The sequence below is a fragment of the Pseudorca crassidens genome, chromosome 11 (genome assembly GCF_039906515.1).
Source record: "Pseudorca crassidens isolate mPseCra1 chromosome 11, mPseCra1.hap1, whole genome shotgun sequence".
In the NCBI taxonomy this organism is placed as follows: Eukaryota; Metazoa; Chordata; class Mammalia; order Artiodactyla; family Delphinidae; genus Pseudorca; species Pseudorca crassidens.
The window spans coordinates 27,966,229-27,979,667 of NC_090306.1; the positions used below are offsets into that span (position 1 = coordinate 27,966,229).

Consider the following 13,439-nt stretch of genomic DNA (forward strand, 5'->3'; position numbering starts at 1 on the left):
GCTTAACTATTTTTATTGGCAATCACCAGACATAATTCCAGAGTTTTGTTTTGCTGTTTGTTTGTGAGGTGTGTGTCCTTTTTTTCTTTTTGGAGGGGGAGCTCAGGTGTGTTCCTATGGATGATAGGTGTAGAAAGGTTATAGGAATCTTCAGAGAGATTATGAGATACAGAAATTTGAGAATCACTACTCTAGATATAAAACTAGAATCTATAAATTGTGCATAATGAGAACTCATCAAGTCCAAGTTGAAAATCTTTACTATATTACTAGAAAGAAGGACGACCTCTATTTTATTTCACAAGTTTGATACAATCATTCTTAAAATCTCATGTGAACACCTCAGTAATGCTTAGAAAAACAAGACAAAAAATATTCAATATAAAATTAAAATTTGAAAATGTGGTCATTTCAGCATATTTGCTTCTTAAAGCATTATAAGTTTTAAGAGCAAAAACAAAAGAAAAGACAATGCCTTACCTTCCATCTCGATCCCAGTCATACACCTCTACTTTGACTGTTCTGTCCATGGGGAAAACATATACACAGAGTGAAGTTACTTAGTAAGATCAAATTAACATATGATTGAATGTTAAAAAGTAAGTTATAGATTTTCTTAGATAAAATATGCTTTCAGGTTTTACAAAATAGTTTAAAGTTGATTTTGCTAATTTTAATACTATTCTTCAATTTATATCTTAATAGGTTTCTAAAATCATACAGATTTTTAATTCTTTAAACAGAGTAAGAAAGTATATGGGAAAAGCATTTATAGTTTGACATAGCTTCTCAATAGAGAGGTATAGAGCTACTCCTCCACTCTTCAAAACCATTATCTTAGAGAAGTATTTCTCAAACTCAGCATGGATCAGAATCACATGGAGGGCTTGTCAAAACGTGAATTGTTGGACCTCATGCCCAGTGTTCCCAGTTCAGTAGGCCTGGGTTGGGCCCAAGACTTTAATTTCTACAAGTTTCATCAGTTGCTGCTGATGCTGCTAAATAGGAACCATATTACAAGAATCACTTTCTTAGAATGAGTACAATTAAATAGAGTTATGATACTATTAAATAAAGTGACAGTCAAATAGCATAATAAATTTTAAAGTAAATTTAATGACATATACCAATATACCAATCAATAGTTCTTTCTATGATATTTGTTAATATAATAAATCTTCATTTTTCTAATATACGAGTAATAAGATAAAAAAATATCTTTTGGGGTGAATAGGGGGTTTTGTATTATAATCTTACAATCAACTTTCGTAAGAAAAAGAAAATAACTTTGATACTAAAAATCTTCAGGTATATTGTGGGAAGATCTTCAGGGCCACCTCACCCACCTATTTGTAAAACACCAGAATTTCCTTGTTCTACATGTCTAGAACCTTTATAATTCAGCAACCATGGGAGCAGAGATATCAAATAGGATTCTCAGGAGTAAATCAGGGTTTATAACATATGTAGTCATAAACTTATGTATCTTGTATATTTACTTATTCCTCTCTAGAAAGATAATACCAAATGAAAATCTTGAGGAAATGAAAATTCTGGGATGACTTTTGAATATGTTAAACAAATATTCAATATATTTTTATCACATTGCACATTTTTTTCTTGAAAATTAGTTAAATCAAATTTTAATTTCTCATATTATCCCTCCTCCCCAAATCATTGTGGATTAAAAAAAAAGTTATTTAAAAAATTCTGAATAAATCAACTATGCTTTTGTAAATACACATTTACATTGGTAAAGGAGCCAACTTAATTTTTAAAATTCAACTTAGATTATTGGATACAAATACTATAGTGAACATTCAAAACTCTCAGAAAAGTTGTCATTTATTTTACCTGTCATAATCGCCATTACATAAAGCTCTGACTGAGATCTTGAATGCTTGCCAAATAGGATTCAGAGTGTTTTTGACAACTTCTGTTTTATGACAAATTGTAAAACTGTAAAAAAAAGTTTTCAGTTATTTTCATGATTCAGTTATAATATATTGTTTTAGTAGTCATTCTTCTGTTTCTTTTTGTGCAGAATACATGTTACCAGTCCCTCTTTTGCTGCTATATCAGTCAATAAAAAGAGATTTGCAGTTTTAAAACTTTAAAGGTTAGCTCATCATAACATAAAACAATGAGATTTCACAATGAGTTTACTAAAAATGATCTGCAAGTTCAATAAATCCTAAAGCTGCATTGTAAATACTCTCTATAAAAATTGTGGTGACAAATTGATACAGTGAAAAGTATCCATGGGTCACTAAGAATATGAAGGTCATCAGTAACCCTGAGAAGGGCAGTTTTGCTGGAGTGCTGGAGACAAAAATCTGGTTGGAATGGGTTTAAGAAAGAGAAGAGAAAATGAGGTAGAGTGTATAAACAACACTTTTGAGCAGTTTAGCTGTAAAGAGAAAAAGAGAAATTGGGGATAGCTTAAAGGGGAAAGATTAGTCAAGTGAAAGGTTTGTTTTTTGTTACTTTTTAATTTTTTTCAAGATGAAAGAAATAACAGCAAGGTTGTATGCTAAAGGAAAAAGTACATTAGAGAGAAAACAATCTGTGATGCATGAAAGAAAGGGGATAAAAGATAGAGCAATGTCCTGAATAAGATGCAAGTGGATGGGATAGAGGAAATCAATGGAGGGGTTGGCCTTGGGAGCACAGATAGTCACTTTGCAGAGCATTCAGGAAGGTCGAGCACAGGGGTAGATGCTGTGATGGGATCTTGAGGAAGTTCTCCAATTGCTTCCATTTTCTTATTAAATAGAAAGCAAGATAACCAGCAGAGAAGGAAGAGGGCAAAAGTGCTAAAGTGTCTGGGAGGGAGGGAAAACTGATGGATTAAGGAAAGGGAGTAAGATTTCTGGGGAGGGCTAAGGGCCTATTTAAGATTAGCATAATAAATTTATAGTAAGACCACTCAGTATGTGGTTCTTTCTTTCTTTAAACTGTTGACTCTATATACCTAAAGAATCCCTAGATGGAAGAAAGATAGCAATTCAACAATATAAAATAAGGGGTAGAATACATGGAGCCTTAAACTAGGTTTTCTGATTCAAATTCCAGTATTGTTTCCACCAAATCATTCAATCTCCAGACATCAATCAGGTCCTGGAAATGTTTTTGCCTAAATGCAAATTTATGCAGCAGTTACTGAGCTATAAAATGTTTTAAATAATCTTGGTTAGAACAATACCTAAACACAATCTTCAATAAAATCTTAGTCGTCAATTGTTCTAAATTCAAGGGATCCCTCTAATAGTCATTAGCATGAGAGTTATTATATAACTACCATAGTGAACATACTGTAACTAAACCTCATAAGAAAATAATCTCACTTTGAAAGGGCCTTGAGTCAATTTTCTGCTTCACAGGCAAGAAAGCACCTCTCTGCATTAAGAGATAAAATAGAAACATAATATAAATGGATAATGTATGCAATTTAATATTTATGGCATTAGTGCCATACTCTTCCTGGTAGTATCCTCACCTATCTAAAGAAAATCATGTTACTAAATTGACAGAGCTCAAGAGAATATGTGTGTATGTAATGTGGTCAAATGCTCTCAAAGTTGAGTCACCCAGAGAAATGTAGGAATCACTGGGGGCAAAAGACATTAAAAGAAAGAAAGAGGATAGAAAAGACTCTAAAAGGTTAATCAACAGCCAACATCATCCTCAATGGTGAAAAACTGAAACCATTTTCACTAAGATCAGGAATAAGACAAAGTAGCCCACTCTCACCACTATTATCCAACATAGTTTTGGAAGTTTTAGCCACAGCAATAACAGAAGAAAAAGAAATAAAAGGAATCCAAATCAGAAAAGAAGAAGTAAAGCTGTAACTGCTTGCAGATGACATGATACTATACATAGAGAATCCCAATGATGCTACCAGAAAACTACACGAGCTAATCAATGAATTTGTTAAAGTAGCAGGATACAAAATTAATGCACAGAAATCTCTGGCATTCCTAAACACTAATGATGAAAAATCTGAAAATGAAATTAAGAAAACACTCTCATTTACCATTGCAACAAGAAGAATAAAATATCTAGGAATAAACCTACCTAAGGAAACAAAAGACCTGTATGCAGAAAATTATAAAACACTGATGAAAGAAATTAAAGATGATACAAATAGATGGAGAGATATAGCATGTTCTTGGATTGGAAGAATCCACATTGTGAAAATGACTCTACTACCCAAAGCAATCTACAGTTTCAATGCAATCTCTATCAAACTACCACTGGCATTTTTCACCGAACTAGAACAAAAAATTTCACAATTTGTATGGAAACACAAAAGACCCCAAATAGCCAAAGCAATCTTGAGAACGAAAAACGGAGCTGGAGGAATCAGGCTCCCTGACTTCAGACTATACTACAAAGCTACAGTAATCAAGACAGTATGGTACTGGCACAAAAACAGAAAGATAGATCAATGGAACAGGATAGGAAGCCCAGAGATAAACCCACAAACATATGGTCAACTTATCTTTGATAAAGGAGGCAAGAATATACAGTGGAGAAAAGACAGCATCTTCAATAAGTGGTGCCGGGAAAACTGGACAGGCAGATGTAAAAGTATGAAATTAGAACACTCCCTAACACCATACACAAAAATAAACTAAAAAAAAAAACTCAAAATGAATTAAAGACCTAAATGTAAGGCCAGACACTATCAAATTCTTAGAGGAAAACATAGGCAGAACACTCTATGACATAAATCACAGCAAGATCCTTTCTGACCCACCTCCTACAGCAATGGAAATAAAACCAAATGAGACCTAATGAAACTTCAAAGCTTTTGCACAGCAAAGGAAACAATAAACAAGATCAAAAGAGAAGCCTCAGAATGGGAGAAAATATTTGCAAATGAAGCAACTGAGAAAGGATTAATTTCCAAAATTTACAAGCAGCTCAAGCAGCTCAATAACAAAAACACAAACAACCCAATCCAAAAATGGGCAGAAGACCTAAATAGACATTTCTCCAAAGAAGATATACAGATTGCCAACAAACACATGAAAGAATGCTCAACATCATTAATAATTAGAGAAATGCAAATCAAAACTACAATGAGATATCATCTCACACCAGTCAGAATGGCCATTATCAAAAAATCTAGAAACAATAAATGCTGGAGAGGGTGTGGAGAAAAGGGAACACTCCTGCACTGTTGGTGGGAATGCAAATTGATACAGTCACTATGGAGAACAGTATGGAGATTCCTTAAAAAACTACAAATAGAACTACCATATGACCCAGCAATCCCACTACTGGGCATATACCCTGAGAAAACCATAATTCAAAAAGAGTCATGTACCAAAATGTTCATTGCAGCTCTATTTACAATAACCAGGACATGGAAGCAACCTAAGTGTCCACCAACAGATGAATGGATAAAGAAGATGTGGCACATATACACAATGGAATATTACTCAGCCATGAAAAGAAACAAAATTGAGTTATTTGTAGTGAGGTGGATGGACCTAGAGTCTGTCATACAGAGTGAAGTATGTCAGAAAGAGAAAAACAAATACCATATGCTAACACATCTATATGTAATCTAAGAAAAAAAATAGGTCATGAAGAACCTATGGGTAAGATGGGGATAAAGACACAGAGCTACTAGAGAATGGACTTGAGGATATGGGGAGGGGGAAGGGTAAGCTCTGACAAAGTTAGAGAGTGGCACGGACATATATACACTACCAAACTTAAAATAGATAGCTAGTGGGAAGCAGCCGCATAGCACTGGAAGATCAGCTTGGTGGTTTGTGACCACCTAGAGGGGGATAGGGAGGGTGGGAGGGAGGGAGATGCAAGAGGGAAGATATATGGGAATATATGTATATGTATAACTGATTCACTTTGTTATAAAGCAGAAACTAACACACCATTGTATAGCAATTATACTCCAATAAAGATGTTATAAAAAATAAAATAAAAAAATAAAAGGTTAATCAAAATATCTAAAGCAAAAGGAAGAAAATTAAGGGAGACAAGGAGAAATAGGCAGGAGAAAAACAGAGGGAATCAAATGAGAAAAAGCAGAAGTACACAAAAATGGTTAAGAAAAATTCTTAGGGACAAAAGTATATATATTGTTTTCATAAACAGGCATCTGCCAATCTTCATAACACTACATATTCTTAAAGATTTACAAAGGGACTTTCTCTTCTTCTCTTATATCATATTCTAATATATACCAATCTTTGGTATGGTGATAGATATAGATACCTTGCTATATAGGTATCTAGATAGGTAGGTAGAAGATAGATGATAGATGGATGATAGATAGATAGATAGTAGATTAAATCGATAGAGAGCTAGATAGAAATAAAGCGACCAATGAACCATCTTCAAACTAACATGCTCAATAATCTACTGACTTCTAGGCTTTTTTGCTTACAGTTAAATCAAAATTTCTGTCACATTCCTAGTATTATCAGCAATAGAAATGAAATACATTGAAACTTCTTCTCTTAATAAAGTGACTCACCTTCTTAGTGAGTTACTTGTAAGTGAGGTAGTCATCTGTCTTCTATTAATCATTCTCATTTGTAAAGCATTAGATGTGATATAGACAACAAAATCTCTCTAGTATTCCAGCACTAGTGTAATTAGTGAAAATTCTAACAGGAGTCTGAGGTAGCTCTTTCTACTACTATTCAGGAGTATTGCTCCTGAATTCAGGAGTATTGCTATATAAATATAAATGTGTATGTATATACGTATTACACATAGCATTATAAGAAAAATATTTTTATTAAATAACCTGTTTAAATACCTTAAATGAAGCCAATTACCATAAAACAGTTATTCCAAAGGAAAATTATTACCTAATTATGAATACAGGTCAAATTACTAAATAATGTGAAAGCAAGAAAATAAGAATTTGTAATCATATATTATAATGGATTTTCATTAATGCTTACAGTAGAAATTAAGTTTTACTCTTTCTTATAATATGAGCCTCAACCACTAGGCAACAAGCAATTTCTGAAGTAGCTCCGTGTTCAAATACATCTTAAAAATGAAGATAAAGTCTTTGCAGTTACAAAAACACACATAAAAATTGAGGAGTAAAAGCATTTTTATTCATTCAAAACTCATCAGAACAAAACATATGTATATTAATACATATGCCCTAATATATATATTTGGATCTAGCTGGCAAACTATTTTCTCTGTGTATTGCAAGTGGAAAGTTTTCTGAAATGAGATTCACAAAATTTTAGCAATAGTTATTTTTAAATGATTTGAGATTTTTGGATAAGTTGCACTCAATATTTATATTTTATTTAATCAACAAGTTAATACTATTTTTATAAGCATAATAAATTTTGTAATATATCTCTTACAAGGAGCATTAAATGTATGATAGACTGAAATTCTATAATTGTACAACAAATATTTCTAAGAAAACTAGTAAGAATAAAATAGAAAGTTCAGGAAATAAGTCATTCAAACAGGAGGAAACATAAGAACTTTTTAATTCAAGAAAATTTTAACAATCCTTTAGTTTTTTTCCTAACTGTGAAATGACTGGAAAATATGGTTATTTCATCCACTGTCCAATATTTTTCACATGGGTAAATTAGTATTCAGATACAAATGCTACTCTAACATTTTTACCACCAAAATAGAAAAGAAGCATGCAAAATCCAACCATATGATACCTCAACAAAAATAACCAACAGTTGCCCAGTAGCTGCATCAGCAAAATTCATACACTATGTTAAGCTTCATTTTATATTGCTCAGTATAATCACTTTAAATAGCAAACTTTCTATTTTTATGTACCATTTTATACTTATTACATAATATTAACATGTTGTATAATTTCATATATAAGTGAAGCAGGTTACTTTTTTTTTATATTCTATTCTCCTAATTTTAATCTCCAAATGACATTTTCTCTTTAGCTAGTATTTTATTATGCACAGTTAAGGAAAACAGAAGAGGAAACATTATACCATAAGATAATAATAATAATAACAGCTAACATAATTCTTATGTTATGTTAGGGAAGCTTCTAGATGATTTTTGTGTAGTAACTCATTTGATACTCTCAACAGCACTGGGAGATAACTATGATCATAGCCCATTTTACAGATGAGGAAACTGAGTGTCATATGAGTTTAAAAACTTGCCTATGGTCCCACAGCTATTAAGTAGCAGGGTCACGGTTTACACCTAGGCAGCAGGACCTCATTTAACTCATAAATTTAACCACTAAACTTTTTCATTACTACTGACAATACAGTAAGAATCATAGAAGATAACAATAAAATGTATTTCATCGTAGAGTCATATGTATTAAATTATACTCTGTACAATGGAATACTACTCAGAGAATAAAAAAGAATGAAAACTTTGCCATTTGCAATAACATGGATGGACTTAGAGGATACTATGCTACGAGAAATAAGTCAGACAGAGAAAGACATATACTGTATGATATTCCTTATATGTGGAATCTAAAAACTACAACAAACTAGTGAATATAACAAAAAAGAAGCAGACCCATGGATATAGAGAACAAACTATTGGCTACCAGTGATGAAAGAGGAGAGAGGAGGAGCAATGTTAGAGTAGGGAAATAAGAGTTACAAACTATTTTGTATAAAATAAGCTACAAGGATATAATACAATACAAGGAATGTAGCCAATATTGTAAAATAATTATAAATGAAGTGCAATCTTTAAAACTTGTGAATCACTATATTGTATACCTGTAACTCATATAATATTGTATATTAACTATACTTCAATAAAAAAATAAAATAAATTATAACTCTATAATACATTTTCAAATCACAAAGAAACCAGTCTAATCATAACTGGTAAAATATTCAAATTACTAGAGGGTAATGAAAAATTTTCCTGAATGTTAGATATCATTGAAAAAACCCTGTAGAATAAAAAGCAACCCCTAAACTCCATATTCTTCTCCAAGAAATTGGCTTAAGAGTTCAATTCTATAACAAAATACTTTAGTTTCATAATTTTAGATTTCCACAAACATATAAATCATCCATTCTATTAAGGCAATAATACAATTTTAGGAAAAGTAAAGAGGAAATGTTTCTATGAAGCTGAAAATCATTCATTATAAATATCAAAAAAACATAAAATGCCTATAAAGTTACACATTATTATTGAGAATAAAAAATCAAATCATTTTTTGATTACCAAAATATTTGTTTATCAATTTAATATGAATATCTGAGAAAAACTGATAAAGTCATAGTTATAATAGCCTTAAAATTCATAAAAGATAAATCTACCTGCCATCTTCATTACTTCGATAAAATACAAGAAAAGGATCTGATTTTCCAAAGAAGTCCTTCTTGTCCAATTTGTTCGCACAAAATTGCATCAGAACAGCATCCTACAAACAAAATTAATAAAATAGCTCAAAACCTGGGTGAAGGAGAGGGAGAAGATGGCGGAAGAGTAAGACGTGGAGATCACCTTCCTCCCCACAGATACATCAGAAATACATCTACACGTGGAACAACTCCTACAGAACACCCAATGAATTTTGGCAGAAAACCTCAGACTTCCCAAAAGGCAAGAAACTCCCCCATACCTGGGTAGGGCAAAAGAAAAAAGAATAAACACAGACAAAAGAGTAGGGACAGGGGCTTCCCTGGTGGCGCAGTGGTTGAGAGTCTGCCCACCAATGCAGGGGACATGGGTTCATGCCCTGGTCTGGGAAGATCCCACATGCCGCAGAGCGGCTAGTCCCGTGAGCCATGGCCACTGAGTCTGTGAGTCCGGAGCCTGTGCTCCGCAACTGGAGAGGCCACAACAGTGAGAGACCCACGTATTGCAAAAAAAAAAAAAAAAAAAGAGTAGGGACAGGACATGCACCAGTGGAAGGGAGCTGTGAAGGAGGAAAGGTTTCCACACACTAGGAAGCCCCTTCCCGGGCGGAGACTGCGGGTGGTGGAGGGGGGAAGCTTCGGAGCCAAGGAGGAGAGCACAGCAACAAGGGTGTGGAGAGAAAAGCGGAGAGATTTCCGCACAGAGGATCGGTGCCAACCAGCACTCACCAGCCCGAGAGGCTTGTCTGCTCACCACTGGGGCGGGCGGGGGCTGGGAGCTGAGGCTCGGGCTTTGGTCAGATGGCAGGGAGAGGACTGGTGGCGGCAACACAGCCTGAAGGGGTTAGTGCACCACGGCTAGCTGGGAGGGAGTCCAGGAAAATGTCTGGACCTGCTGAAGAGGCAAGAGACTTTTCTTCCCTCTTTGTTTCCTGGTGCAGGAAGACAGGGGATTAAGAGCGCTGCTTAAAGGAGCTCCAGAAATGGGCGCGAGCCATGGCTAACAGCACAGACCCCGGAGACGGGCATGAAATGCTAAGGCCGCTGCTGCTGCCACCAAAAAGCCTGTGTGCAAGCACAGGTCACTTTCCACACCTCTCCTACCGGGAACCTGTGCAGCCCGCCACTGCCAGGGTCCCGTGATCCAGAGAAAACTTCCCCGGGAGAACACATGCGCGCCTCAGGCTGGTGCGACGTCATGATGGCCTCTGCCACCGCAGGCTTGCCCCACACTCCGTGCCCCTCCCTCCCCCTGGCCCGAGTGAGCCAGACCCGTGAATCGCTGCTCCTTTAACCCCGTCCTGTCTGAGTGAAGAACAGATGCCCTCCGGTGACCTACACGCAGAGGCAGGGAAAAATCCAAAGCTGAACCCTGGGAGCTGTGTGAACAAAGAAGAGAAAGGGAAATTTCTCCCAGCAGCCTCAGGAGCAACGGATTAAATCTCCACAATCAACTTGATGTGCCCTGCATCTGTGGAACACCTGAATAGACAATGAATCATCCCAAATTGATGCGGTGGACTTTGGGAGCAAAATACGTTACTTTTTCCTCTTTTTGTGAGTGTGTATGTGTATACTTCTGTGTGAGATTTTGTCTGTATAGCTTTGCTTTCACCATTTGTCCTAGGGTTCTGTCTGTCCTTTTGTTGTTGTTGTTTTTACTTAAAAAAATTTTTTTTTCTTAATAATTATTTTTTATTTTAATTATTTTATTTTATCTTACTTTATTTTATTTTATTTTATCCTCTTTTTTTCATTCTTTCTAATTTCTCCCTTTTATTCTGAGCCATGTGGATGAAAGGCTCTTGGTGCTGTACCCAGGAGTCAGTGCTGTGCCTCTGAGGAGGAGGAGCCAACTTCAGGACACTGGTCCACAAGAGATCTCCCAACTCCACGTAATATCAAACAGCGAAAGTCTCCCAGAGATGTCCATCTCAACACCAACGCCCAGCTTCACTCAACAACCAGCAAGCTACAGTGCTGCACACCCTATGCCAAACTACCAGCAAGACAGGAACACAACGCCACCAATTAGCAGAAAGGCTGCCGAAAATCATAATAAAGCCACAGACACCCCAAACCACATGACTAGATGTGGACTGGCCCACCAGAAAGACAAGATCCAGCCTCATCCACCAGAACACAGGCACTAGGCCTCTCCACCAGGAAGCCTACACAACCCACTGAACCAACTTTAGCCACTGGGGACAGACACCAAAAACAACGGGAACTATGAACCTGCAGCCTGCAAAAAGGAGACCCCAAACACAGTATGATAAGCAAAAGGAGAAGACAGAAAAACACACAGCCTATGAAGGAGCAAGATAAAAACCCACCAGACCTAACAAATGAAGAGGAAAGAGGCAGTCTACCTGAAAAAGAATTCAGAATAATGCTAGTAAAGATGATCCAAAATCTTGGAAACAGAATGGAGAAAATAAAAGAAACATTTAACAAGGACCTAGAAGAACTAAAGAGGAAACAAGCAATGATGAACAACACAATAAGTGAAATTGAAAACAGGCTAGAAGGGATCAAAAGCAGAACAACTGAGGCAAAAGAATGGATAAGAGACCTCGAAGATAAAATAATGGAATAACTACTGCAGAGCAGAATAAAAAAAAAGAGTGAAAAGACCTGAGGACTGTCTCAGAGATCTCTGGGACAACATTAAATGCACCAACATTCGAATTGTAGAGGTCCCAGATGAAGAAGAGAAAAAGAAAGGGACTGAGAAAATATTTGAAGAGATTACAGTTGAAAACTTCCCTAATATGGGAAAGAAAATAGTTAATCAAGTCCAGGAAGCACAGAGAGTCCCATACAGGATAAATCCAAGGAGAAACATGCCAAGACACATATTAAGCAAACTGTCAAAAAGTAAATACAAAGAAAACATATTAAAAGCAGCACGGTAGGGCTTCCTGGTGGCGCAGTGGTTGAGAGTCCACCTGCTAATGCAGGAGACACAGATTCGTGCCCCGGTCTGGGAGGATCCTACATTCTGTGGACCGGCTGGGCCTGTGAGCCATGGCTGCTGAGACTGGGCGTCCGGAGCCTGTGCTACGCACGGGAGAGTCCACAACAGTGAGAGGCCCGCATACTGGAAAAAAGAAAAAAAGTAGCAAGGTAAAAACAACAAATAACACACAAGGGAATCCCCATAAGGTTAACAGCTGATGTTTCAGCAGAAACTCTGCAAGCCAGAAGGGACTGGCAGGACGTATTTAAAGTGATGAAGGACAAAAACCTAAAACCAAGATTTCTCTACCCAGCAAGGATCTCATTGAGATTTGAGGGAGAAATAAAAACCTTTACAGACAAGCAAAAGCTGAGAGAGTTCAGCACCACGAAACCACCTTTACAACAAATGCTAAAGGAACATCTCTAAGAAGGAAACACAAGAGAAGGAAAAGACCTACAATAATAAGCCCAAAACAATTAAGAAAATGGGAGATACTTCCGGGAAGATGGCGGAAGAGTAAGACGAGGAGATCACGTTTCTCCCCACAGATACACCAGAAATACATCTACGCGTGGAACAACTCCTACAGAACACCTACTGAACACTGGCAGAAGACCTCAGACCTCCCAAAAGGCAAGAAACTCCCCACGTACCTGGGTAGGGCAAAAGAAAAAACTAAACAGAGACAAAAGGATAGGGACGGGTCCTGCACCAGCGGGAGAGAGCTGTGAAGGAGGAAAAGTGTCCACACACTAGGAAGCCCCTTCGCGGGTGGAGACTTCGGGAGGCGGAGTGGGGGAGCTTGGGAGCCGCGGAGGAGAGCACAGCAACAGGGGTGCGGAGGGCAAAGCGGACAGATTCCAGCGCAGAGGATCGGGCCGACCGGCACTCACCAGCCGAGAGGCTTGTCTGCTCGCCCGCCGGGGCGGGCGGGACTGGGAGCTGAGGCTCCGGCTTTTGTCGGAGCGCCGGGAGAGGACTGAGGTTGGCGGCGTGAACACAGCCTGCAGGGCGTTAGTGCACCGCGGCTGGCCGGGAGAGAGTCCGGGGAGAAGTCTGGAACTGCCGAAGAGGCAAGAGACTTTTACGTCCCTCTTTGTTTCCTGGTGCGCGAGGAGAGGGGA

The 13,439-nt window shown here is 37.1% G+C and overlaps 1 protein-coding gene across 3 annotated transcripts in view; it reads right to left on the bottom strand.

Moving 5' to 3' along the window:
* Nucleotides 1-13,439, bottom strand: part of CPNE8 (copine 8) — a 368,836-nt gene that overhangs the window by 183,945 nt on the left and 171,452 nt on the right. For all 3 annotated transcript variants that reach the window (XM_067696130.1, XM_067696129.1, XM_067696131.1), the window contains 3 exons: nucleotides 9,309-9,412; nucleotides 1,855-1,959; nucleotides 481-522 (listed from right to left, as the gene is read on the bottom strand). In XM_067696130.1, the coding sequence (XP_067552231.1) occupies nucleotides 481-522; nucleotides 1,855-1,959; nucleotides 9,309-9,412 (251 nt within the window). The remainder of the gene's footprint in view (nucleotides 1-480; nucleotides 523-1,854; nucleotides 1,960-9,308; nucleotides 9,413-13,439) is intronic.